General features: G+C 40.5%; 3 protein-coding genes and 2 non-coding genes across 9 annotated transcripts in view; 3 read left to right on the top strand and 2 right to left on the bottom strand.

Annotated features, from left to right (window-relative positions):
* The window catches only part of kcnh6a (potassium voltage-gated channel, subfamily H (eag-related), member 6a), a 36,824-nt gene extending 31,765 nt beyond the window's left edge, over positions 1 to 5,059 (top strand). For 3 of the 5 annotated variants that reach the window (XM_050068171.1, XM_050068170.1, XM_050068173.1), the window contains 3 exons: positions 481 to 664; positions 1,259 to 1,466; positions 3,546 to 5,059. In XM_050068171.1, the coding sequence (XP_049924128.1) occupies positions 481 to 664; positions 1,259 to 1,466; positions 3,546 to 3,827 (674 nt within the window). In that variant the 3' untranslated portion in view covers positions 3,828 to 5,059. The remainder of the gene's footprint in view (positions 1 to 480; positions 665 to 1,258; positions 1,467 to 3,545) is intronic. The other 2 variants (XM_050068172.1, XM_050068174.1) reach the window with 1 other exon arrangement.
* On the bottom strand, positions 686 to 757 carry trnac-gca (transfer RNA cysteine (anticodon GCA)). The gene has a single exon. It is a non-coding gene; the product is annotated as a tRNA-Cys (tRNA).
* A 516-nt stretch (positions 5,060 to 5,575) lies between the features above and the next one.
* On the top strand, positions 5,576 to 5,647 carry trnac-gca (transfer RNA cysteine (anticodon GCA)). The gene has a single exon. It is a non-coding gene; the product is annotated as a tRNA-Cys (tRNA).
* Positions 5,648 to 6,836: 1,189 nt separating this feature from the next.
* dcaf7 (ddb1 and cul4 associated factor 7) lies at positions 6,837 to 12,056 on the bottom strand. The gene is made up of 7 exons (XM_050068198.1): positions 11,662 to 12,056; positions 11,189 to 11,347; positions 9,749 to 9,860; positions 9,535 to 9,653; positions 9,238 to 9,447; positions 8,945 to 9,062; positions 6,837 to 8,073 (listed from the first exon to the last, which is right to left on the bottom strand). Exons 1-7 carry the CDS (start codon positions 11,797 to 11,799, stop codon positions 7,901 to 7,903), a joined length of 1,029 nt encoding a protein of 342 aa, XP_049924155.1. The 5' UTR covers positions 11,800 to 12,056; the 3' UTR covers positions 6,837 to 7,900.
* A 1,401-nt stretch (positions 12,057 to 13,457) lies between these two features.
* On the top strand, positions 13,458 to 20,468 carry ccdc47 (coiled-coil domain containing 47). The gene is made up of 13 exons (XM_050068187.1): positions 13,458 to 13,567; positions 14,940 to 15,238; positions 15,372 to 15,473; positions 15,811 to 15,985; positions 16,098 to 16,219; positions 16,301 to 16,366; positions 16,503 to 16,604; positions 16,695 to 16,805; positions 16,948 to 17,033; positions 17,140 to 17,198; positions 17,282 to 17,391; positions 17,488 to 17,655; positions 19,802 to 20,468. Exons 2-13 carry the CDS (start codon positions 14,948 to 14,950, stop codon positions 19,880 to 19,882), a joined length of 1,473 nt encoding a protein of 490 aa, XP_049924144.1. The 5' UTR covers positions 13,458 to 13,567; positions 14,940 to 14,947; the 3' UTR covers positions 19,883 to 20,468.
* Positions 20,469 to 23,253: the final 2,785 nt, after the last annotated feature.

The raw sequence follows: 23,253 nt of genomic DNA, 5'->3' as shown, positions 1-23,253 counted from the left end.
TGCAAAGTGCAACCAAAGAGTGTATTTCTATGTGTGAAATTTTTTAAGTGGCAGTGACTGTAAGCGAAATAATACAACAATAATAAAATCTAAATAGGATTTAGACTTGTAGTTTGTAATACAGAATACTTGTTACACAGATACAAATGTGTCACTATACCTTTAAAATTCCAGCTCTTCCAGTACTAGTAAAAATAGAACTGAAACTAAAAGAAGAAAAGTAAAAGTAAAAGTAACATCTGCAAAAAGCAACAGTCAAAAATAAAGCAGAATCTGAATAACTGAAATGAAACATTTACCAAAACTAGTGAAAATACATCGTAAAAAATTGGAAATGATATGAACATAAAGACTAAATGAAAAATCTAGAGTACAAATTGTCTGCTTCTCATCTCATACTCACATATTGCATGATTTTCTTGAACAACAGACAATAAAGTGTTTCAGAAATTCAAGGCAGATTCTTGCTCCTCTGCACAGCAGCAGCCCCCATCAGCATGTCTGGCCTGTATAGCTATTGGCCAGATCGCAGAGCCAGCCAGTTCTCGGACAGCCAGGGACGACCGTCCTCTGTCAGGGCCAGTTTCCATCCTCCACCCTGTGCTGAGGATCGGCCCAGTGAGTTGGAGTCCAGATTGGAGCTGCTGCAGTCCCAGCTGAACAGGTGGGTTGTTTTTATGAAAAGAGGGGGCACCCGGATTTGAACCGGGGACCTCTTGATCTGCAGTCAAATGCTCTACCACTGAGCTATACCCCCTACTGAGTGTAAAGGATGGGTGTTAACATTTTCTATTATTACCAACAGCCTGTCTTTACCTCCACGTCATACTTAGGAAAGCTCCTCCCTTCCTCCCCTGCTGTGTTTACATATCAGTTCCCAGCTGGTTGTGTGCATGGTGTTAATGTGACTAGCATATGTATGAGAGAGAGGGAGACGAGAGGGGAGGTGGGAAAGACAGAGATAAGAAAGGGTCAAAGGTGGGAGTAAAAAATTTAGAAACATTTTATATAAAGTCAGTCATGCATGTGCTTCCTTCCCTCCTTTTACATGCCTGTCCTCATATATGCGTGTGATAGAAACTGTAGAGAGAGCAAGAGAGAAACCTAGTGGACATTTTTGAAAAAGCAGATGAAAGGACTCTATAAAAAGATTATGACACACTCCATCCACCATCAAAACAGCAATAGTGTAATTTAAAGCTGCGTGTTTTTCTGTTCATGAGGACAAATTCCTAATGTCTTTCTTTATCCTGCCAAGGCTGGAGACTCGTATGACAGCAGACATCAACGTGATCCTGCAGCTCCTCCAGAGGCAGATGGCCCCAGTGCCTCCGGCCTACAGCGCTGTGTCCCCAAGCCCTCACCCGCCTCACCCCACCACCCTGTACAGCACAGGAACACCCACAATCCACACTGTCCCTCCAATCCAGCCAGTACAGATCGACAGCACTGCCTCACTGCTGCAGGTGTTGTGTTCACTTTACTTACTAACAGTTATCAGACGTTTGACGCTCTGAGGTCATTCAGTTTGGGATCCTTATGGACTAATTCCAGTTACACTGAGAAAAAAAAATCCTTTGACTTTTAAATTAAAGTAATGGTTTGACATTTCGGGGAATTCGCTTTTATGCCTCTGCGCTGGTAAAAGCCTTACTGGAGGTATTTTTTGGGGGGTTGCTCCCATACTTATATCCATCCTATTTTCATGACTGTGATATCTATAGACGTCCACTTGGACTCAACAGTTAACTGATTTTGTGGTTAAAGGTCATTGTGACCTCACAAAATGTGGTTTTGGCCATAACTCAAGAATTCATGTGCTAATAATGACAAAATTTCACACAAATGTCTAACAGGATAAAAAGAATAAGTGATGACATTATATATCTAAAAGGTCAAAGGTCAGCTTCACTGTGAAATCATAGTTTTCTGCAAAAACACTTTTCCGGCCATTATTCAATGTCATAACTCAGGAACAGAAGGGGAGACTTTTTGTCAAATACTAAATTGGTGACACTAATTTTGGGTGTTCACCTTGAATCTGTGCTGAATGATAGATCTTCTGTGCTGCTGGGTTGACGATTTGTGTGAAGCATCTATGTTTTATAATTTGTAGCTTTTTTTGCAGAAACATCCATATATGTCTTAGTATTGTCTATTGTCATTGCTACTCATGAGTCTGGACAGACATGGATGTAAACTGTAACTGCAACTTGACTGGTTTGCAGAGGCATACAACTGTGAGGCAGTTATTTGAATTCTGGCTTTGTACAAAGGTAACACAAACCAACTACCAGCACCCTTAAAAAAGATGACAATGACTCTGCAGTAGTCACGGGTATTTACCATCTCCAGCTCCCATCGTCAGTGATGGAAACATGACACTTAGGTGGACACGCTAATTTTGCCCCTTTTCTGGTGCAACCATGGGTAACTTCTGCAACTCTTTGTCATCTTAGCAACAAATTCTGTCCATCTTGAGCATCGTCTGTGATGAGCGTCATTATAGATTACTCAGCACAGTGTTTGAAAAAGAGACTGAATAAGTAACAGATATAAAAGAGAAGTAAATATCACAACATTTTCACTCTATGCTGCTTTCTTCTGTTTACTTACCTGTTTTCCAACAAGTTCGTGAAGTTTAACATGATTTGGAAAAAAAGGGGTCTGTCACCTATTTTAAGCAGGTGTCAGCAAATGCATGTGTGCTAATTTGGGTGGGAAATGTGTATTACTCATAGTCTATGTAAAAAGATGGATGTAGCAACCCTGACATCACCCACTGAGTTGCGGACTCCTGTTTTGAAGCCTCGAGTTTGGCCCATTGGCCATCACCATCTCAGTGTTTGTGGAGCCAAATTTAGATTAGAGGTTGGAGGTGTGTTGGAGCAATGGGCAGATCTGACTAAAAGACTGAGTGATGCCTCACATATGTGTATCTTTAAGCCTTAGATAAATGTAAATGCACGAGATACATAAAAATTCTCAGCCCGTACAGTTGTCACGATGGTTGAAATTAGCTATAGAGACTAAAACCCGTTTTTTTCACTAGGCTGTAAAGGTGTTTATTTCTGCTGTAAAGTTGGGCAGTTTAACATGGATATGTATGGGAATTCACTCGCTTCTGGAGCTAGCAACAAGTGGGCATTCAAGGAACTGCAGTTTTTGGCACTTCTGCATTAACTTCATTTTACCTAGGTTGCCTCTTGGTATTACTTTAGCCAGTAACTTCCCACAGTGTCAACCGGTTACCTGACAGAATGAGATTCAGGTGCTGGCTGGTGGATTTTGTTACCTTTGGACAAAGTAAAGCTGGCTGTTTGCCCCTGTTTCCAGTCTTTATGCTAAGCTAAGCTAACCTACTGCTAGCCCTAGCAGAATATTGACTTTGCAGAGAGTGGTATCAGACTTCTCATCTAACTCTCAGAAAGAATGTAAATAAACGTAATGTTCAACTACTCCTTTAAACACTAAAGTCTGAGAAGGGTTCCCTACATCAAACCAATTCTGTGTGAGTTACACTTAATTCCTCTCTCTCTTTCCAGAGTCCAGACTCTGACTTCAACCACAAATCCAAGGACTCCCTGTCAAGCGGGATCCATCTCACTGTGGCCTCCGATGACACCGTGTCCATGTCGCCAGACGCTGACCCGCCACATCTGCCCTCTGTGGGCCTCACCCCTCCTCAATTGTCAGGGGCTCTAGAGCCTCCTGGACTGCTATGTGTCAGCCAGCGCTTCCCCTCCCTCCCTGAGCACCTGGAGACCTCTACAGAGATGCAGGAGATCCAGCGGCATGTCTCTGACCCTATCTTGCCAGGCAGCTAGAGAACCAATCACCAACTCCACCCTAAAGCCTGGTCCTTTGGACGGGACAGTCATATGTTCCCCACTTTCCTCCTTTAAAACCTCCTTTGTCCTGTTCAGATGCTGCTGTAGAACGTGGGATGCAGAGTTAAGAGTGCCTCCTGTTTCCTACATACAGACTCTACGGCGCCCCCACAGGCTGCTGTGGGTGCGTGCCCCAGCGTCACTTCACACCTGAGGTCCTGTGCAATGAAGAGATTATTCCTATCTAGCAGGGTGGGCAAAAACACAAGTTGACAGTTAATACATACAAACATATACATGCGTTATTCACTGGATCTGAAGGCTACGCAAACTGCATCCCAGTCCAAGGCTTCCTTGAAGAGAGGTGAAATGTCAAGGACTACTAATATGTTTCACATGTGAAAAATTATCTGCATTCACTTTGTATAAGAATTGCACATTTAGACTTGAGCTTAGAAAAATGTAATCATTTATTTGGAATTGAATTTATTTTCCTAATAGAGATGTGTTGATCACGATAAGAACGATACACCTAGTAAATGTAATAAATTATGAGTGTTATAAGTTAGAGACTCACTTTATTGTTTTGGTGTATGTTGGAAAAATATCAAAAGGCATTCTGTAGCTGTCTGGCGCACTGTGAAGGATGGTGGCTTCAAGGATAAAGTGTAATGTTCATCTCATATTTCATGCTCTGACATTTAATCACTAGAAGGTATTACAACATACACAACCAAGCAGAGCAGAATAACTTCATAGTTTCTTGTACATTTACACGTAGCTCTTACAATTTTGTTTTGATCATGACTGCTTTGCTTGGTTTCCCCTCTTCCTGTTTCTGTACATCTACACTCTTCAACTCAAACATGTGTCAGCTACTTTTCATGGTCACATGGTTTCATAATATACCTGATGTGTTTATCTAAAAGTGCCAACATTAGAGGACTCGTTCTCCCGTCCTCTAGCCTGTGATACTTAAACAGTTAACATACTTAAACTGCAGACAGCTGTTTCACGTCAACTGAGTGACAAGTGAAGTGGACGGTAACTGTCAGTCACACACAGTCACAGTGACGTCGTCTCAAGGCGTCCTTTGTTGAGATGAATCCACAGTTACAACCACAAGGTGAATGTAATGACTTTTTAAGCATTTATAATTCTGTATAATGTTTCTTGAAGCACAAATTCCTGTTATTTATCTTTTTTAGATTAAAGACACACTGCAGAGTTACCCTGGGAGTCTGATATGCTTTTTATTATCCAGATTACTCAACCTAGTGGTTATTTATTTTGGATTCTGACCCCTAACAAAAAAGCAGTGTCCAGTTAGGGTCTCTTTTCATGTTTAAGGTGTCTGAGTTGCCAGCAGTTCCATCAAAGAGAGTGTTTGCCTCTAAACTTGGTGGTTTCATTTGAATAAGTGAGGCCCTAAGAGGTCAAATTGTCTGGAAATTAGGTAATGAATTAAAGTGATCACCCTTGTGTTAAAGCAGCCTGTTAGGGAATTAAATGGACAGACACACACACACATGACCTGTCAGACCTGGGAAATGAAACATAAGCATTTATCTTTCGCTACATTTTTAGCTCTGGGAAATGATAAGAAATAAATTTAGCCATCCTGTCTATACAGCACACAAACATATGCACTCATACACATTCGCACCACCCAAGCACTCACTATGCAAACAAAAACAGCGGGAGAGTTTTAGACAATCAACACTTGTGTACACTGAACTGTATCAGGGGGTATAGCTCAGTGGTAGAGCATTTGACTGCAGATCAAGAGGTCCCCGGTTCAAATCCGAGTGCCCCCTCTTTATACACATATTGTGACAATTGGCTATTCATGAACTAATAGCACAAGGAGACAGTGGACCAATTGCAACTAGACAAACAAAACAACAATGAGGGGGCACTGTGGCCTTAGAGTTTAAATGGTGTGTGTTCAAATGGACCTCTCTGTGTGGGAGAGCTGACGTGAATGCTGCAAAGCTTTGATTGGTGCCATGGTAACTGACTTCCAAAGTAGCTCTTGAAAATACTGTATTTATTCCTCCACACCACCGATAGCCATGGCTGGGGGTTTGTTTTCAGGATGACCATCCATCTATGAATGCCAGATCTAAAATTTTGATAGATCTCACCCGTTTACATTTTATTAAGGCTTAAAGTTACGCATATTGAAGGACTGTCTGCAAAGTGTCCTAACAATTTAGTGCCCACCTTGAAACTGTGCTGATTGTATAAATCTTCTGTGCTGCTAGGGAAAGGTTTTGTGTGAAGCATCCATGTTTTCAGACAGATGTAAACTGTAACTGCTACCTAAAAGGTGCATGGAGGCATACAGCTGTGAGGCAGTTACTCTAGTTTATATGTATACTGTACATACCCACAAAATAGCCTATAATTTAAGAAATAGTAATCCAACATTATTGATTGTGCATCAACGGTAGTTAATTTTAGTTATTCTCAGACAAGGACATTTTAAGTTAGTGATAGTTTTGTGACTCTTACTCGCTCTCATCTAACATCAGTCACCAGCACTCCAGAGTTACTTTGACTGCGACAGTGTGACCACACGTGACAAGCTTAAAGATACACTAGCAAGATGTTAAGAAAGTCAGACATCTGGAATTGGTTCAAAGATTTGCGAAGGTAACCCCCAAAAAGTCAGGTGCCAAATATGCATAAGGAAACTGACATATCACAAATCGACAATGAGCTTGGCACAAAACTGTAATAGCTTAGCCTTCTTGCCAAGTATTCTTTACGTCTAGCTGATGTTTCAAAAAAAGCGGTTTCTCAGTGAAACTTGGATGCTAAAAAACTGATATTCAGGACAGTCTTACTGTGGAGTAAGCAATGATTGTTAGCAGGGTTTTCTGTGGGTTTTCCACCTTCCTCTTAGGTTGGTGACTTTAAATTGCCTGTGGGAGTAAATCCATAGGCACACCTTTTTAACGAGGATAATCAGTTACAAAAAAATGGATGGACATCAACAAGTTTGTTCCTAGGACATGGAGGAATACAATTTATTAGAGCAAATTCAATAATAAACTTTATGAAAAAGCTACAACATGAACACTTGTCTTACCAACATCTCGAGTTGATATATTTATATGTATGTACATTTTTGCCTTGTACTGGCATGCTACAAGGACATGACCCTTTAATTATTGAAAACAACAAAAAGAGAGGCAGATGCAGTCAGGAAGTTGCTTCGCTCTCCTGCCATTCCACAACTCACTCTAACACACAAAGAAAATGCAGCTTTCAATGCACATCCTTCTACAAATAAAGAAGAGGAGAATAAGTAGGGAGTTTAAAAAGGCTGAACGACGTTGCTCTGGTAGGTTCTGAGTGTTGCTGTACATGGCTGCCTTACAGTGTCACCAGCCAAACTAAAACACACCGTATGATGACAAACACCACTGCAGTGACAATACGAATCCCTCTCAGGTTATTTTACGATTTATAAAAATTGCACAGGTCACAAGTTTGAGCCTCGTACCATCATACTGTGGGAGGACACACACCCATTTGAAATGGGTTTAATTGCCACAGGGGGTAAACAAGACTATAATATACTGATCTTTGAGTCACCAATAATATGGTATGAGTCCACAAGAAGGCTACGACATATCACTACATATTAGAGAGGTCATCTTCTGCCATCTACAGTAGTTTGTATCAACCTTTACAACTCAAACAGATGAAACACACAACATCTAAACCCTTCATCATAATCTCACAGCTGGCTGAAATCACACCAAAAGTATAAAAATCTGAATTTCATAGACAACTGCTCAGAGTCCAAAGCTTCTGAACACTACCTTGAGAGCAAAATAAATAAGAGCTTAAACACGTTTAATAGAACAATGGAGTAAAGACATGGGAGAAAGTGTAAACCAGGTTATTGTGGAGTAGGTGTGTGTGATACTCCAAACACGTTCAGGAAGTTCACTCGTGACATCGTCCTGGTCTTGAAAGCAGTGGGACGACGACTAAAAATTAAGTCCAAATCTGAAACAACAATCCTTCTTTTCGTGGTCTAAGTGTTCGTGGCTTTAGACACGCAGGATCTCCAGGCAGTTGTTGTAGCAGATGGCGATCCAGTCCGGCTGCGTGGAGGCCCACTGCACGTTGTTGATCTCCCCTTCGGCAGTGTAGGCCAGGATGGGATCCTCAATGGCGCGCGGCATCTGCTGGATGTCCCAGATCAGAGCCTGGTGGTCGTCGGCTGAGGAAAGAAGACGTGCAGAGAGGGCATTAAAAGAGATGTGTCGGACAGAGAGCAGAGAAATACAGATTACAAATAAAGTTAAGCCTTAAAGGAACAGTTTACCCCCAAATCAAAAACACAATTTCTTCCTCTTACCTGTAGTGCTATTTATAATCTAGATTGTTTTGGTGTGAGTTGCTGAGTGTTGGAGATATTGGCTGTAAAGATGTCTGCCTTTTCTCTACCAAAAAAATACCTTTAAAAGACCTCAAGAGCAATGTCTCTTTCCAGAAAATCCAACCCAGTTACTCAAAATAGTCCACAGTCCTTGTTGTGAGCAGTTTCATGTGGGAACTATTTTCTTTCTACCGACCTACACCCACCAACCTTATTACTGCAGCACAGACAGAAGCGTGCATCTACTGCTAGCTCACCTCGCACCACTGAGCAGCTAATGTTACAACTCAGCGGAGGAGGACGCCATTAATGTTTACACCTCTAGCTGTCACAAGCACAAGCTTTTGGTCAATGAGTAGATGCACACATCATTTGGGGAGTGTGTCCCTTTAACGTCCCTGAACACTGTAGGAGTTTGGGCTGTTTCAGATGAAAGTTAGCTACTGTGAGGAAAAACATGTTAAAAAGGCTGAATTTTGAGGCATTAAACAAGAGAGCACACTGCTGAGTACATATTTACCTCAAACTCACTTTCAAAACTTGGCATTTTGTGTTGTTTTCCCACACTCTCTTTTAAGGCGTTTGACAATTAAAAATGCCAGTACAATGACCAGACTTGTTTTCTGTTTTGTTTTTTCATTTTAAAAACATGTCTATGGTAGCATCTGTTTTTTTCAACTATGTATATCCCACTATCTGTAGGTGCTTTTACCTGCAGTACAGATGTGACATGATGAGTGAGGGGCCCAGGCGATGCCGTTTACACAAGCCCGATGGTTGTTCAGCCGAGCCACTGGAGTGCAAGGCACACGCACGTCCAGGATGACCACCTATCAAACAGAACAGTGGTGAAGTGTCCATAAACTTTAATATTTCATGTTTCTTGTGCTGATGGAGCTGGAAAGGGAACACAAAATCCTTCAGGAATCAATTAACAATCAATGTTAATACAAAAAAAAACAATGGGCAAAAAGATGGGTAGTGAAGGATCCACAGCAAACTGACCTCCATGCCGTCCATGGCCATTGTGGCCAAGTAGTTGGGGTCCTGTTTATTCCAGCAGAGGCGGAGCAGCGGGTGGTGCTGGGGGTCTTCATAGATGATGGTGCTGTGTTCCAGGTGCCGAAGGTCAAACATGCGGACGGATCCATCAGCTCCCACAGAGGCAAACATGTCTCTGCCACCTCCTGCACGGCTGAACGCGATGTCATACACCTGCACAGACACACCAACACTGATCTAAATGTTTTTGTGTACAAAAACACATAGGGCTTCTTTTTCACAGCACAGACACACACAGACCTCTTTGTCATGAGCGATCAGCTGGGTTTTTACATGTCCAGACACCAGGTTAACCCGTCCCAACACCTGACCGGTCTCCAACCCCCAGATTGTGCAGGTGGTGTCGATGCTGGAAGTTCCTGCAGAATGAACAAACATGTTGAACAACACAACTGAAAGAGCAACAAAGCCCGATGTATAACCTCCAAACTATTTATCAGAGTGGATCTCTTACCCAGCAGATTGGGGTCAACTTCATTCCAGTCAAAGGAGGTGAGGGGAGCACAGAAGTCGGAGTTCTTGTTGTTATTCAGCAAACATTCGAGACGTGTTTCTGTGTCGCTGACCTGCGTGATAAATGTAAAGGAATTTGTCAGTGAGCAGACTTCTGAAAACAAGCACTAAATTCAGATACAGATGTCTTCTTGAAGTGTAATCATGCACTACTGTAGATCACAGGGACAGGCGGGGAGTTAAGCAGTAAGACTGAAAACCAGTCAGACAAAACCAGACAAAAGGCAAAACCAGTAATGTTCATCTCTTAACACTTTCTGACTTTGTTACAAATATATAGTGTCTTTTTTTTTATAAACGCTGTAGCACATTGTTTTAAACAGGAGTGAAAAGAGCACTTGTTGGGAACTATTTCTAGCTGTGGATCAATACACAGTTGGTGCACTACAGCAGTGGTTCCAATAGGACCCCCTTTCTATCACCGAGTAAACTAATGACCCCTGACGAAGGGAAATATTTTAAGTGCAGTTCATATTAAATTCAATGCATATCAATAACAGTACAGAACAACTAATAGATTGTACAATTAACCCAAATAATGAACGAGATACCTGCATAAAGTTCTTGTAAAACAAGTGATTTGGGTTTTGAGCAAAGGATGTCCTGTAAAGATTGCAGAGATGAGTTTTTCCTGTCACTTTTAATTAAGTTCTCTATCTGTCTTATGTTTTATTTTACAAACCTTTGAGACTTTTTTTTTTTTTTACAAAGTCACTGTTGTTGCGCTTGACGTTTTATTGTTTGTTATTTGGTTGTTTCAACTGTGTAGTTTTCTAATCTAAGACAAGGCTGTTTAGCAGACAGTGAAGATTCTGTGACCATAGCTTGTGTTCAGGTCTTCACCGTGCTCTTAAGATTAGTTTTTACCCAAAATTACATCTTGAATAATAATCAAAACTTTATTTTCTCTCACAGCAATGAATGAAATGCAGAGATATAGGCCTGCTGTATCATTTTTTAATTATTTTGTGTTGTCTTACACCCCTAAAATCAAGCAAGTCCATGACCCCCATGAAGCTTTGGTGACCCGTAGTGCGGCTCGGGACCCCAAGTTTGGGAAGCCCTGCTCTAGTAAGTAGGATGGTGTGTGTGTGGAATTGACTTGAAACATAATCACAGCACCCCTATTTATTGTAAGGAAGGATCATATCACCCAGTGCAACAGTGACACACACTGATGTGTTTATAACAGTGCAGTATTTGGGCAACAATGGACCCCGATTTCATGTATATTTTGGATTAGTGGGTTAAGGAGATCTGTTTATAGATATTTTATATTTGCACCAGTTTTTGACAGCAACTGCTGCACAACAAGGAATTTGATGAACATATAAACAACAGACATATCATCAGACTCATCCTGCGAGATTAAATATCCTACCCTCCATATGCGCAGGTAGTCTCCACTGGTGGCCAGCAGGTCCGGGTACACCCCCTTCGTGTCTGGGATCCACATGATCTTGGTGGTGGGGTAAGGATGGTCAAACGTGTTCCTGCAGACGAACTCGGAGCTCTCCTCTTCCAAACCCACCAGCTGAACCTGTGCAGGAGCAAACACACACATTACCTGTTACTGCAAGGCAGCTAAATGGCTGTTTACAGAGCAACAAGGGTTAGAAATAGACTTAGCTATATATAGTCTTACTGAGGGACATTGATATGACAGACACAACGACATTCTTGCAGAATATCTACACAGGAACTTTGGTTATTTGTGTGTCGCTGAGGAATGACAACAAAATAGACAGTAATTTTATTTCTTGGTGCTGCGCAAGACAGCTAGCATTAGCATTAGCTCGCTAACGTTACCACCTCCACTGTTAGCCGATGAATGGCCATGACCACACTACGCACCTTGTTGTTGTATTCCTCCACAAAGCTCCCGAGCGCCAACCGAAAGCGTTTGTCTGGACGGACGCTCCAGTTCATCGCATACACCGTCCATGGCGCCTCGTATTTGTAGATTTCTTTTCTTTTGCCGTGAAGCGACATCCTCCCGAGCTGCAGCTGTTGTCCGAGCAGCTAACACGCTACCGTTAGCTAACTACAAAATAAGTAGTCCTCCAAGCCAACAATTGTCAGTTACTTTAACTTGCGATAACAAATACCAGCAGGTGTGGTGGTAATGACCATTTAATTAAATAGATGTTGTTTTCGAGCAAGATTTCTCACCACTTTACTTAACAAAGAGTAGCATTGCTCGTTACGATCTATAGCGCTGTCAAGTCCAACAAAACACAACTGACTTCCGCTTATTATTTACAAAGAATAAAAGCAGGTCATTTTAAAAATGATTTTTTTTTAACAACAAAGTATGATTTTATTATTTAAATAACTGTTTCTTTAACAAAAATATACATCCATTAAGCCAGATTTTGTGAGTTTCTACCAAATCTCGTCATACTTTGTCTGTAAAAACTTAAAAAATAAAGACACTTTGAAGGCTCTTTTTAAAAACACTGTCGGCAAATGGTTTATATTTATGTGTATTTGTTCATAAAATTGTTAGAATATTCATCTGTAGTTTTCATTTTAATCTAAAACGTTTAATTTTTCAACGTCTATGAGTTTGTTCGCAATGTCCGCAATAAATACATTGCATAACTATGACTAATATGCAAAGAAAACAACTGACTCTGTACACTACTATATTCTTATTCTTTTGCCTGCCTTAAAAAGAAAAGTAAAACCAATAATGACACCAACAATTGCATTTTCAGTGAGCATAAATGTGAATACAGTGACTACATCACACGTACTTCACATTAAATTTCTGGGTACATTTTGGGCCAAACATTACTAATATCCCCATTCTCGTGGTTTTAACCACATTTCCAACTGTCTAGTATTGAAATTTAACTAGAAATGTTGAAAAATTATTTCTAATTTTATTTTAGAAGTTTGAACCGGAATATACCTAGTGTATTGTGTCTAACTTGACGGATAATCGTAGTTACTCGGTATCGCCACTAGAGGGAAGCAAAACATGTGATTATAAATCAAAGCCGTCTGTTGTATACACAAACACGCCTCCTGTAACTTCAAAATAGATTAGCTTTTTTTTATATTAATGATACATATATATGTGTATATATATGTAAATAACAAAATAGACACAGAGGAATGTAAATAATACAAATAAATATCTTATAAATAAATATAAATGGTGTTCATTTTGAATGAAAGGTTGGTGCATTCAAACTCTATCAATTTGTACAATCTTACACACCCTAGCTGTTCTTTTGCAGATTTTAACCTCCTATATTTACAATTTAGGCGAAATTCATTCCAAAAAAACATTCAAATAGGTGGGGTTTCATGAATTCGGCTCTGTGCATATAATATTATGCCATTATGAGGATTGCTGCTGATTTTCTAGCCTCTGTCTTAACAAGTCCATACATTACACTACCAGGTGATTTAAATTGGACAGATAACATTTGTTAATTAAATCATTGTTCCATTTGTTTCCAATAAAGTTGACAAGGAAATAATTAATTCTCCGTGGTATCACTACCTGTATTGCAAAAGGAACACACGTCACTTTCAAAACTGAATCTTGCTGTAAGGAATTAATGAGAGGGATACACAAGGAATAATGTAAAGGGGGTCAGTGTCACATCCTGCTGCGATGCTTTTATTTTGAAAGGTCAGCCCCGTGTCAAGTACTCCACTGCTTCAGGCGTAACATCACTACAAGGACAGTTCAGGCTGCTTTAGCTCAACCAGCGTTACGGTTATTGTCACTGTAACTCTCCAGGTAAGCTCCTTATCCGGTTAGTCCACTTATTTTGTTTTAATAAGTCCCATTTAACGTAGCGAGTTGTGTTAAAGGGAAAAAAACGCTGCTTTCCGTACAAGTTTAGGGTGAGCGTTAGCAACAAGGTGCCATGCTAGTTAGCCACCGTTAGCATGCTAACGTCAGATTTGCTAACAGCTAATGATAAAGTGAGAGGGTGCTGGGGGATGGGGCGGGTACTGTGATTATGACTACGGTTTGTGGTTTAATCCTACGTATGTCACAAGATAAGTTCACAGTGATAGTTTTGACTAGAATGCCACTAAAGTAAGTGAGACATATCCCATTATTTCAGCCCGTTAGCAAGCGTGGAAGGTAGCAACGTTGGGTCTTTGGGTAAAGTTAGTTGGGCTCGCGACAGCTTTCTGGTTGAATATTCAACCCCCAGCTAGTACAGCGTCCTAAGTTTGACCTTTATGTTGCACCGGTAGTGTCACAGTTTGTCATTAAAATGTCTTATTGTGGTATTTTGTAGCTTTATCCTATTTTATTCGCAATGACAAAGTGACAGCGTACGCAGAGATTAAAACGTTTCCCAACACTGGCTCACTGGACTTCCTTCTCTTCCTTAGTCATTGTTTTCTAGGTAGTCTCTGTCCTTAGAGATTAGTTAGTCTCTCTTTGGGGTTTGTCACATGGACTCCCAGTGTGTGAGCAGGCACTGACTCGATTTCTGCAACGTGAACCATTTTAATAAACCTGGGCTCTTGTCACAAATATAACTGTTAACTACAGAGGCCCCAGTTTGGACTAACATGTTAAATATTTGCATGTGTAACCTTGGCAGCTTGGAGTGAATAATTGTAGTAGGTTGACACATTCACCACACTTTATGGATTTATATCAGGTTATGCTTCCAAGTAAGGCTGGGCAATACAGAGAAAATCAAAATATTATGACCAAATACCTTGATAAGGATATTGTAGAGTTGACTATTGGTGCTTTTACACAATATTAGAGCAATAAAACAACAGAACGGTCTGGTAAGTTCAGAAAATTGCATTACTTTAATGTAATGGCAGCATTTAAATCCAGGAAGACACAACCTGTACAGAAGTAAGATATACAAAATCTAAAATGGCTAATACATAAGCACCTTGCAGCATGTAATAGTTGACAGATTTCTGTACTGATTTGGCTTTTCACTTCTTGTTTTAAAGTTTGAGGTTTGACGTTTGAGTAAGCTTTATCCTTCCTATTGTTTATTATCTATGTAGACATGATAAACTTCTGCATTTGACCTTCCCTGTCACTTGTTTAACCACCCCTGTTTATATGTTTTCCTGTCTGTCGTGCCAACTAATGTTAACTCAGTGTTTCTGCTTTGGTGCAGGTCCCACCATGCGTAGCGCGCATCTCCTCCTGATACCTGCGCTACTGCTCCTCCTGGCCCTTCCTGTCTCCAGGGGACGCTACAATGACGACTTTGATGATGGCGAGGACCTTGCAGACTTTGATGACAATGACTTTGCTGAGTTTGAGGACATGAATGACGATCCAGCAGCGGAGGCAGAAACTGCCCCTCCACCTCGGGCTTCGCCGTCCTCGCAGCCTGAGGACGATGAAGATGAAGATGAAGCCACTGTGGAGCTGGAGGATGGCATGGATGGTTTTGAAGACTCAGAGACACAGGTACACAGCCTTGTCTTACTGGTTACAGCATAATATTTTAGCACACCTTTTATAATAACTATTTTATCTATATGTGTGGCATTATACAGATTTACACGGAATCTACAGATGATTCAACTTTATGTTTCTCTAGGATCAAGACATATATAGCAAATATGACCAGGAAGAGTTTGAGGGGATTGGGGACATGGACAAGCCTAGCCACTCCATGAAGGACCCCCTCATAATCCACACGGTAAGCCGGGCTTATTGCTGAAATCTTCTCAGAAGCAAGTTTCACACTCTCCTGTCTCCTGCTGATTGTGATCTGCTTAGGCTCTGACTGTGCACATGGTTTCTGCTGACTGCAAAAAATATGATGTTACATGTTGTTTTATCAACTGCGTGTATCCTGGTCGCTATTTAAAAAAAAACATAACCAAATCTAACATTCACATTAAAATTGTTTATGTTATTTAACTATATTCAGTTGGAAAAAGACTAAGTTCCCCTTGCGCTTTCATGCACTTGCCAACAAAACTCTACTATCGGTCCAGCTGTAATACTGATGACCACTTGTTGTTTCTCTGCAGGTTCCTGCCCATCTGCAGAACAGCTGGGAGAGTTACTACATGGAGATCCTGATGGTGACAGGCCTGTTGGCCTATATCATGAACTACATCATCGGCAAGAACAAGAACAGTCGCCTCGCTCAGGCTTGGTTCAACTCACACAGGGAGCTTCTAGAGAGCAACTTTGCACTAGTGGGTGAGTTCCTCCACCTCTGAGTTGCCTCCTGTACACAGCAGCAGTGTGAGAAAGCAATGAACAAAATGATGACGACAGATCTTGTGTTAATGTCAATAATTTGTATGTATAGGTGACGATGGCACCAGTAAAGAAGCAGTGAGCACAGGGAAGCTGAATCAGGAAAATGAACACATCTACAACCTGTGGTGCTCCGGGCGTGTGTGCTGTGAAGGCATGCTGATCCAACTCAAGGTATAGACAGTGTGTTTTATGCGTGGGTGTGTGTTGCTGTTAAATATACAGTCATGTAACATTCCCTGTGGTCTGTGCCAGTTTCTGAAGAGGCAGGACCTGCTCAATGTTCTGGCCAGGATGATGAGGCCCGCCTGTGATCAAGTGGTACGTAGTAGCCAAATAGCAGTTCAAATAAGTCTGTGAAGTGGAACACAAAATATAGATGCCCTGGCTTGTGCTTGTAAAAGTAGTAGTAATAGTCAGAGTCATTGTCTCACTGTGAGTATCTGTCTGTTTGTAGCAAATCAAAGTGACGCTTAATGATGAGGACATGGACACTTTTGTGTTTGCTGTTGGCACCAAGAAGGCGATGGCCAGGCTTCAGAAGGAGATGCAGGACTTGGTAAATATATATCAAATTGATGCAGTCTTAAGCTGTGTTTTTTTATACAGTACTGTTGTAATGGTGTTGGTTTTTGTTGTTTTTCCATAGAGTGAGTTCTGCGGTGACAAGCCTAAGTCCGGGGCTAAGTATGGGCTCCCAGACTCCCTTACTATTCTAAGTGAGATGGGCGAGGTCACGGATGGGGTGATGGACAACAAGGTAAAGTCTTCTTATGCCTATCTCACAAGGCACTGCAGAGTCTCAGAATACTGAACAGGGTTTTTTTGATTTGTCAGACAACATCTTCCGCTCTTAAAATATAGCTCTCTCATGCCTGTGGATCTGTTTTTGATATTTTTAGATGGTGCATTATATCACCAATCATGCAGACAAGATCGAGTCCATCCATTTCTCGGACCAATTTTCTGGTCCAAAAGTTATGCAAGAGTAAGTATTTATTTAATCTTTTTATTTTTGGAATTTCTCAAATGGAATTTATTGAGAATGTTAATATTTTCCTCGTGGTGCTGAAAGTTCCTGTGCCGTTTTTCAGGGAGGGTCAGCCCTTAAAGCTGCCTGAGACCAAGAAGACGCTGTTGTTTACATTTAATGGTGAGTATTTTGTCTTTCCCACTATCTATGACCCCATAATTTGATTCTATGATGTTTAATGAACACTTCGTGTGTGTGCGCAGTGCCTGGCATGGGCAACACCTCTCCCAAAGACATGGACTCTCTGCTCCCTCTCATGAACATGGTGATCTACAGCATCGATAAAGTCAAGAAGCTCCGTCTCAACAGGGAGGTGAGCAGGATTTAAGTGCTCTGGTGCCCCACTTGTTTGCTGTGCTTTTCAAGAATGTGCAGCTAAGAGTCCCTTCTATCCTCCCTGTTTATTAAGGGCAAACTGAAAGCTGACAGAAACCGTGCCCGTGTGGAGGAGAACTTCCTGAAGCAGACTCATGCTCAGCGTCAGGAGGCAGCCCAGACACGCAGAGAGGAGAAGAAGAGAGCCGAGAAGGAGAGGATCATGAATGAGGAGGACCCTGAGAGACAGCGTCGTCTGGAGGTTGGGAATGCCGCAAATGAACTGCACAAAAAAGATCCTTAAATGAATAGCTTAACATTTTGGGATATCTACTTATTCACTTTCTTGCCATGGGTTTGATGAGAGAATTGATAACACTGTCAAGTCTTTATGATAAATGTGTAGCTGGAGACAGCAGCCAGTTAGTCTGTACAGAATCAAAGCCGTAAAAGAAAACAATAATTAGCCACAAAACCCCCCTGTTAAATCATAACTTGTCTTTTTACACTTTTTTATATGTAACTTGTTAACTAAGCTCTGAGGGTACCTGTTAGGTAGATTTTGGGCGGTCAGGTAGCAGGTAGTCAGGTTCCTGTCTCTATGCTCCGCTAAACTAAACCAGTAGCTTCATATTTTGAGTACAGACATGAGTCCTATCAATTTTACTCATCTAGATCTATCTTCAGTTCGTCCGCTTGTCTGTCCCAGTCCTGTGAACATGAACATCTCAAGAATGCCTTCAGGGAATTACTTCAAATTTGGCACAAATGTCCACTTTAACCCAACGATGAACTGGTTAGATTTTGGTGGTCAAAGGTCGAGGTCACTTTGGCTTTGCCTGTCTCATTAGGCCTGTTACCACTGAAGAAGTTCCTGGTACTATTTGGGGGGCAGGAACTACTACATGTCCCCTCGCTCGGCCCTCTCAACCACCGTGTCTCCACTGAGAGAGTGGAGTAGGAGGAAGGTTCCTGTAAAGTTACCGGGCTCTGGATGTGATGTAATCGTTGCGCGACCATTTTGACCGGGGCGACGTAGTGGCGTAGGGACGCTGTTAGCTGTTAGCCGATAGCGGTGTCTGTAATAACTCACTAAACTCACAAAGTGGCCCGTGAAAAAAATATTTTTTCCAGCGAATGTCTTAGTTACAACATGATTGAGCTAACTGGAGTAGTTTCATGTCATTTCCGACAACGGGAGGCTTTTAACAGATGACGTCCTGATGTTAGCTTTGCTGCTGCTGTTAGCTGTCCCTGTCAGCTGCAGCCACTGATGCTTTCTAGACATCGTGATTTCCCAAAACTGAATAAATACCACACATAGCAACACAAAACTGCTTTGCTAGCTCAATCATGTTGTAACTAAGATATCTGCCGGAAAAAATATGTTTTTCACGGACCATTTATTGAGTTACATGGCGGTGGAAGCTATGAACGAGCTAACCCTCGTCTGCTGAGTTTTAAAAATGCCGGCTATTTTGTTGCTTTCTGTTGACATCACATTCCGCCTTGAGTATATCCAATCAGCACCAAGTAATCCCCAAGCCCCAGCCAGGAGTTTTTCGGGGCCGTTCTGAGTACCTACCCCGAGGCAGGCACTTGTTTAGCCCCTGTAAAAGTTCCGGAACTCTGTCCTTGGGGGGTGGTTCCTGCAGTGGAGACACGCACCAACGGCCCCAGCCCCGTAAATTTACCCCGAAGTTCCTGCGGTGGAAACGGGCCTATTGTTGTGAGCGCGATGTCTCAAGAGCTCCTTGAGGAATTTTATTTATATTTTTTTCAAATTTGGTACAAACATCCACTTGGACTTAATGATTAACTGATCAGGTTTTGGAGTTCAAAGGTCAAGCTCACGGTGACCTTGCATCCGTCTCATTCTCGTGAATGTAACATCTTTTTTTATTTGATTTCCTCAAATGTGGCACAAATGTCCACTTGGACTCAAGAATGAACTGATAAGAATTTGGTGATCAGAGATCAAGGTCACTGTGACCTCATAAAACATGTTTCTGGCCATGAAATTGATATGCTAATTTGGTCAAAATTTTACATAAATTTCTCATTGGATAAAATGAAGTGATAATCATTCATATGCAGTAGGTCAAAGGTCAGCTTCACTGTTACATCATAATGTTCAGCAAAAACACTTTTCTAGCCATCAAAGTCATGACTCAGAGAAACAGAAGGGGAGACATTTGATGAGATACTGAACTGGTGACAGTAATCTTGGGTGTCCATCTTGAAACTGTGCTGATTGTATGGTTCTTCTGTGCTGCCGGGGGAAAATGTGTGTGAAGCATCCATGTTTTCACAGACATGAATGTAAACTGTAAATGCAACTTGACTGGTTCACTGAGGCATACAAACACAAGGTCGTAATTCCAGTTTTTCTTTTGTCCTTATTTCAGGAAGCAGCCCAGCGACGTGAGCAGAAGAAGATTGAGAAGAAGCAGATGAAGATGAAGCAGATCAAAGTGAAAGCCATGTGAAAGATCACCACGGGGGATACAAGCACACATGAAAGCAGTGCTCAGCTCAAGACAGTTCTCTGCAGCTTCTCTCACCTCTGTCCGTAGCTCTGGCTCACAGTCGCTCTAAACAGACATCCTGTGCCTCTGGGTGTGTCAAGCTCTGCTGTCTCTGTCACCACCTGCTCCATTTGGTGCGGCTGAACCCAAATGACTGAGAGTGAACTGTCCATGTCTATTGACAGGGACTGTTTTTTTACCGTCATATCACCACAATTCACATCAGGATATTTTTTTTTGTCTTTTTCTGTCCAACTGTTTTCTCAAAATTAATCTTAGCTCTGTTTGAAAGCTGTGCAGCTTAATGAGCTTTTAAACTTCATCTGCCGGGAAGGGACACGCTATTTGGTGGTATTGAGCCAGGTTTTAAAATGAATGAAAGCATCGCTGTGGTTTCATTGGAAATTTATTAGCATTAATGTAATCTTATGATACTGTCAATGAAATTTTAATTTATATCTGCCATGAGGTTGGTTTCTTGCAGGCTGTTTCTTATGAATATCTGAGCAAACATAATAAAATGCACTGGAGTCTGTTGGAAAACGTATTTTTCTGTCCTTCTCTTTCTCTAAATTTCAACTATTTGATTAAATTTACGAGGCAATCGATGAACGATATGGAAACAGATTCACGGACCTCTGGGTAGCAGCAGTTAAAAGAGTGAGGGTCTATAACAGGGACCAGAATGGCTGAGGCTTGGTGCTAAATTTAACTGTGAGATTGTGTCAGCAGTCTCCAAACTAGATTTGGTTACATCAGTGTAGTTCACAAGCTAAAATGGATACAATGACCCAGTCTAACCAGATTTAAGTCTGGGTATAATAAAAACCTGTGATCCCCGTGATCTGCGGGTCCTTAAAAGGTCTTAAAATCTATTAAATTCAATTATATAAATATTAGGACTTAAAATTCATTAAATAGCTCTACATTTGAATTTGTGAGGTTTTAATTGCCACTACCATCTAATGTCATTCATCCATCTTTTAATTTTGCTTTGTCAGAATGAGTCAGATTCTTCTGCGTGCAAGTACTTATTTCGGATGTTGCTAATCTTTAAAAAAAAAAAAAAAACAAGAAAACCTACCACTGAACCTAGTAACTTTTTACTTCATGCTTGCACTTTTGGCAAAATGTAGATTGACACGACTCATTCTAAGAACCATATTCCTACATAGACCTACCTCTGCATGTGACCATGAATATAATTGAACCTGCTTGAATATGAAAAAAAATACAGATTTTTTTTTTTTAAGTCAGTCATAAATTTGGCTAAAAAGTATCTTGAAAAGGTCTTTAAAAGCATTAAATTTTAGTGTCTGATACCTGTAGACACCTTGAAAACAAGAATCTTGTGGTGTTTTTTTTTTTTAACCACACTATCTCAAAATGTCATTTAATCATTTTTACAGAAGCATAAATATGTCAGGAAATAACATACACTTAACAAAATATGCATTGCACTTAGGGGTTCGGAATGGGATTAACTTTTAAATGAATGGCATGATAGTATCCACACTTTGTAATCTGGAGATCCAACAGGGCAAATGATTCAGTATGATGTATAGACATAAATCTGGATTTTGACCTGTAATTGGATTTCCATACTGAAATTCTTTGACTTAGTAGAAAATTTAATGGTTGCGCTCTTTTGGAAACCATTTGTTTAACCTTTTACCAAATAGTGTTTAAATTGTGACATTGCAGATATTTTTGTTCTTATAATTGATACGCATCTAAATTTTCAAGTTCAGTCACAATGATATGAATCTTCTCCAGCAATGCTTTCACATTGATTATTATTTTATGGTGCGCAATACTGGCCACTTTCCAGATGGCAAGAGGTGTTGATTTTGGGCTAGTTTCTGTACAAAATAGCCAGTAGTTAACCACAACAATGTTCAGTATGCAGCAGTGGAATGTAACTCAGTACATTTACTCAGTACCTGCACTTAAGTACAGTTTTTAGTCAGTTGTGCTTTACTTGAGAAAAAAAATGTGATGAAAAGGATTACGATTAAACTGCCTAATAATATAAAGTAGCTAAAATTAGCTCCACCTCAAACAGCTACAACATTAAAAATGCAGCCTACACATTAATAAATCAGTAATAGTGATCAAACAATAACATCTGAATAAAACACTGACAGGGCCCATTTTGTTAAAGTTAAAAAGTTTAAGTTCTTTATTTGTCATATGCACAACAATTCCAGTGAGGCGAAGTGAAGGCATTGGCAATGAAATTCTTTGCCCTCAGGTTCCCTCTAACAACTCATAACACATACAATATGTAAAAAGAGAAAATCAAGCAAGTAAATATAATAAGCTAAGCTATAAACAAAATAGTGTAGAAGTTAAAATCAAGAAATAAAATAGAATATATAAAATAGAATAAAAAATGTAATATAATATATTGTACTGTGGTAGACTGGCGTATAGTAGTAATAAAATTAGTGAAACGGAAAAAATTTTTTAAGTGGGGTTGTGTTAGGTACTTATCCATGGTCAGTGTATTACCTACAGTAAATTGTAGTCAGCATGCCCCCAGTTTAGAGAAGCAGGCTGGAGTCCGATACGGAAGCTAAGCATTGTACTGCTGTGGATGGGGTCAGCAATAAAATGTATTTTAGCCAACTAAAAAAAAGTCCTGTCCAAAACAATCAACATCAGTTTAAGTGTACGCTATATTGAGAGTATTTTTACTGCTTTACCTTTTTGTTAGACAGCGATTTCCAACGGGTAACCGAAGGCATTGTATCACTTTCTATAAAGTCAGACTCCAATGAAAAAAACTGCTGCTGCTCTTTGTTTTTAGGTGGGACTTTTTTTAGGTGGCTACAATGCGTTTTATCGCTGACCCCATCCACAATAGTACATTGCTTAGCTTCCGTGTTGGATTTCAGCCTGCTTCTCCAAACTAGGGGTGTGCTGGCCACCATGCATTGTAGGTAATACACTGATTATAGATGAGTAACTCATACAAGCCCACTTCAAAAAAAACTGAACTATCCCTTTAACTTTAGTCAATGTGTGTGGTAATTCAGTAAATACTACTACTACTACTACTACTACTGCTATTAATAACAGCAACAACAATTAAATTGATAATGATAATAATAATAATAATAACAAATGCTGCTTATTTAGTTATTTTATGTTGATAGGCCTACTTCATATACATATTACTGATAATACATATTAAGTATTAGAACTGCACTCCTTGGTTCAGAAATATGATCAAATGTTGGTGAATAATACTGAGTTGTCACCGATCAGCCATTAGGGGGCGCGTTGATCACTTCCTTGGGCTTGGGTTTGTATGAGCAGATTCGAAC

This window comes from Epinephelus moara, chromosome 18 (assembly GCF_006386435.1).
Source record: "Epinephelus moara isolate mb chromosome 18, YSFRI_EMoa_1.0, whole genome shotgun sequence".
NCBI lineage: Eukaryota > Metazoa > Chordata > Actinopteri > Perciformes > Serranidae > Epinephelus > Epinephelus moara.
Note: the sequence above shows the minus strand (reverse complement) of the source record. Positions and strands in the feature narration are given on the sequence as shown.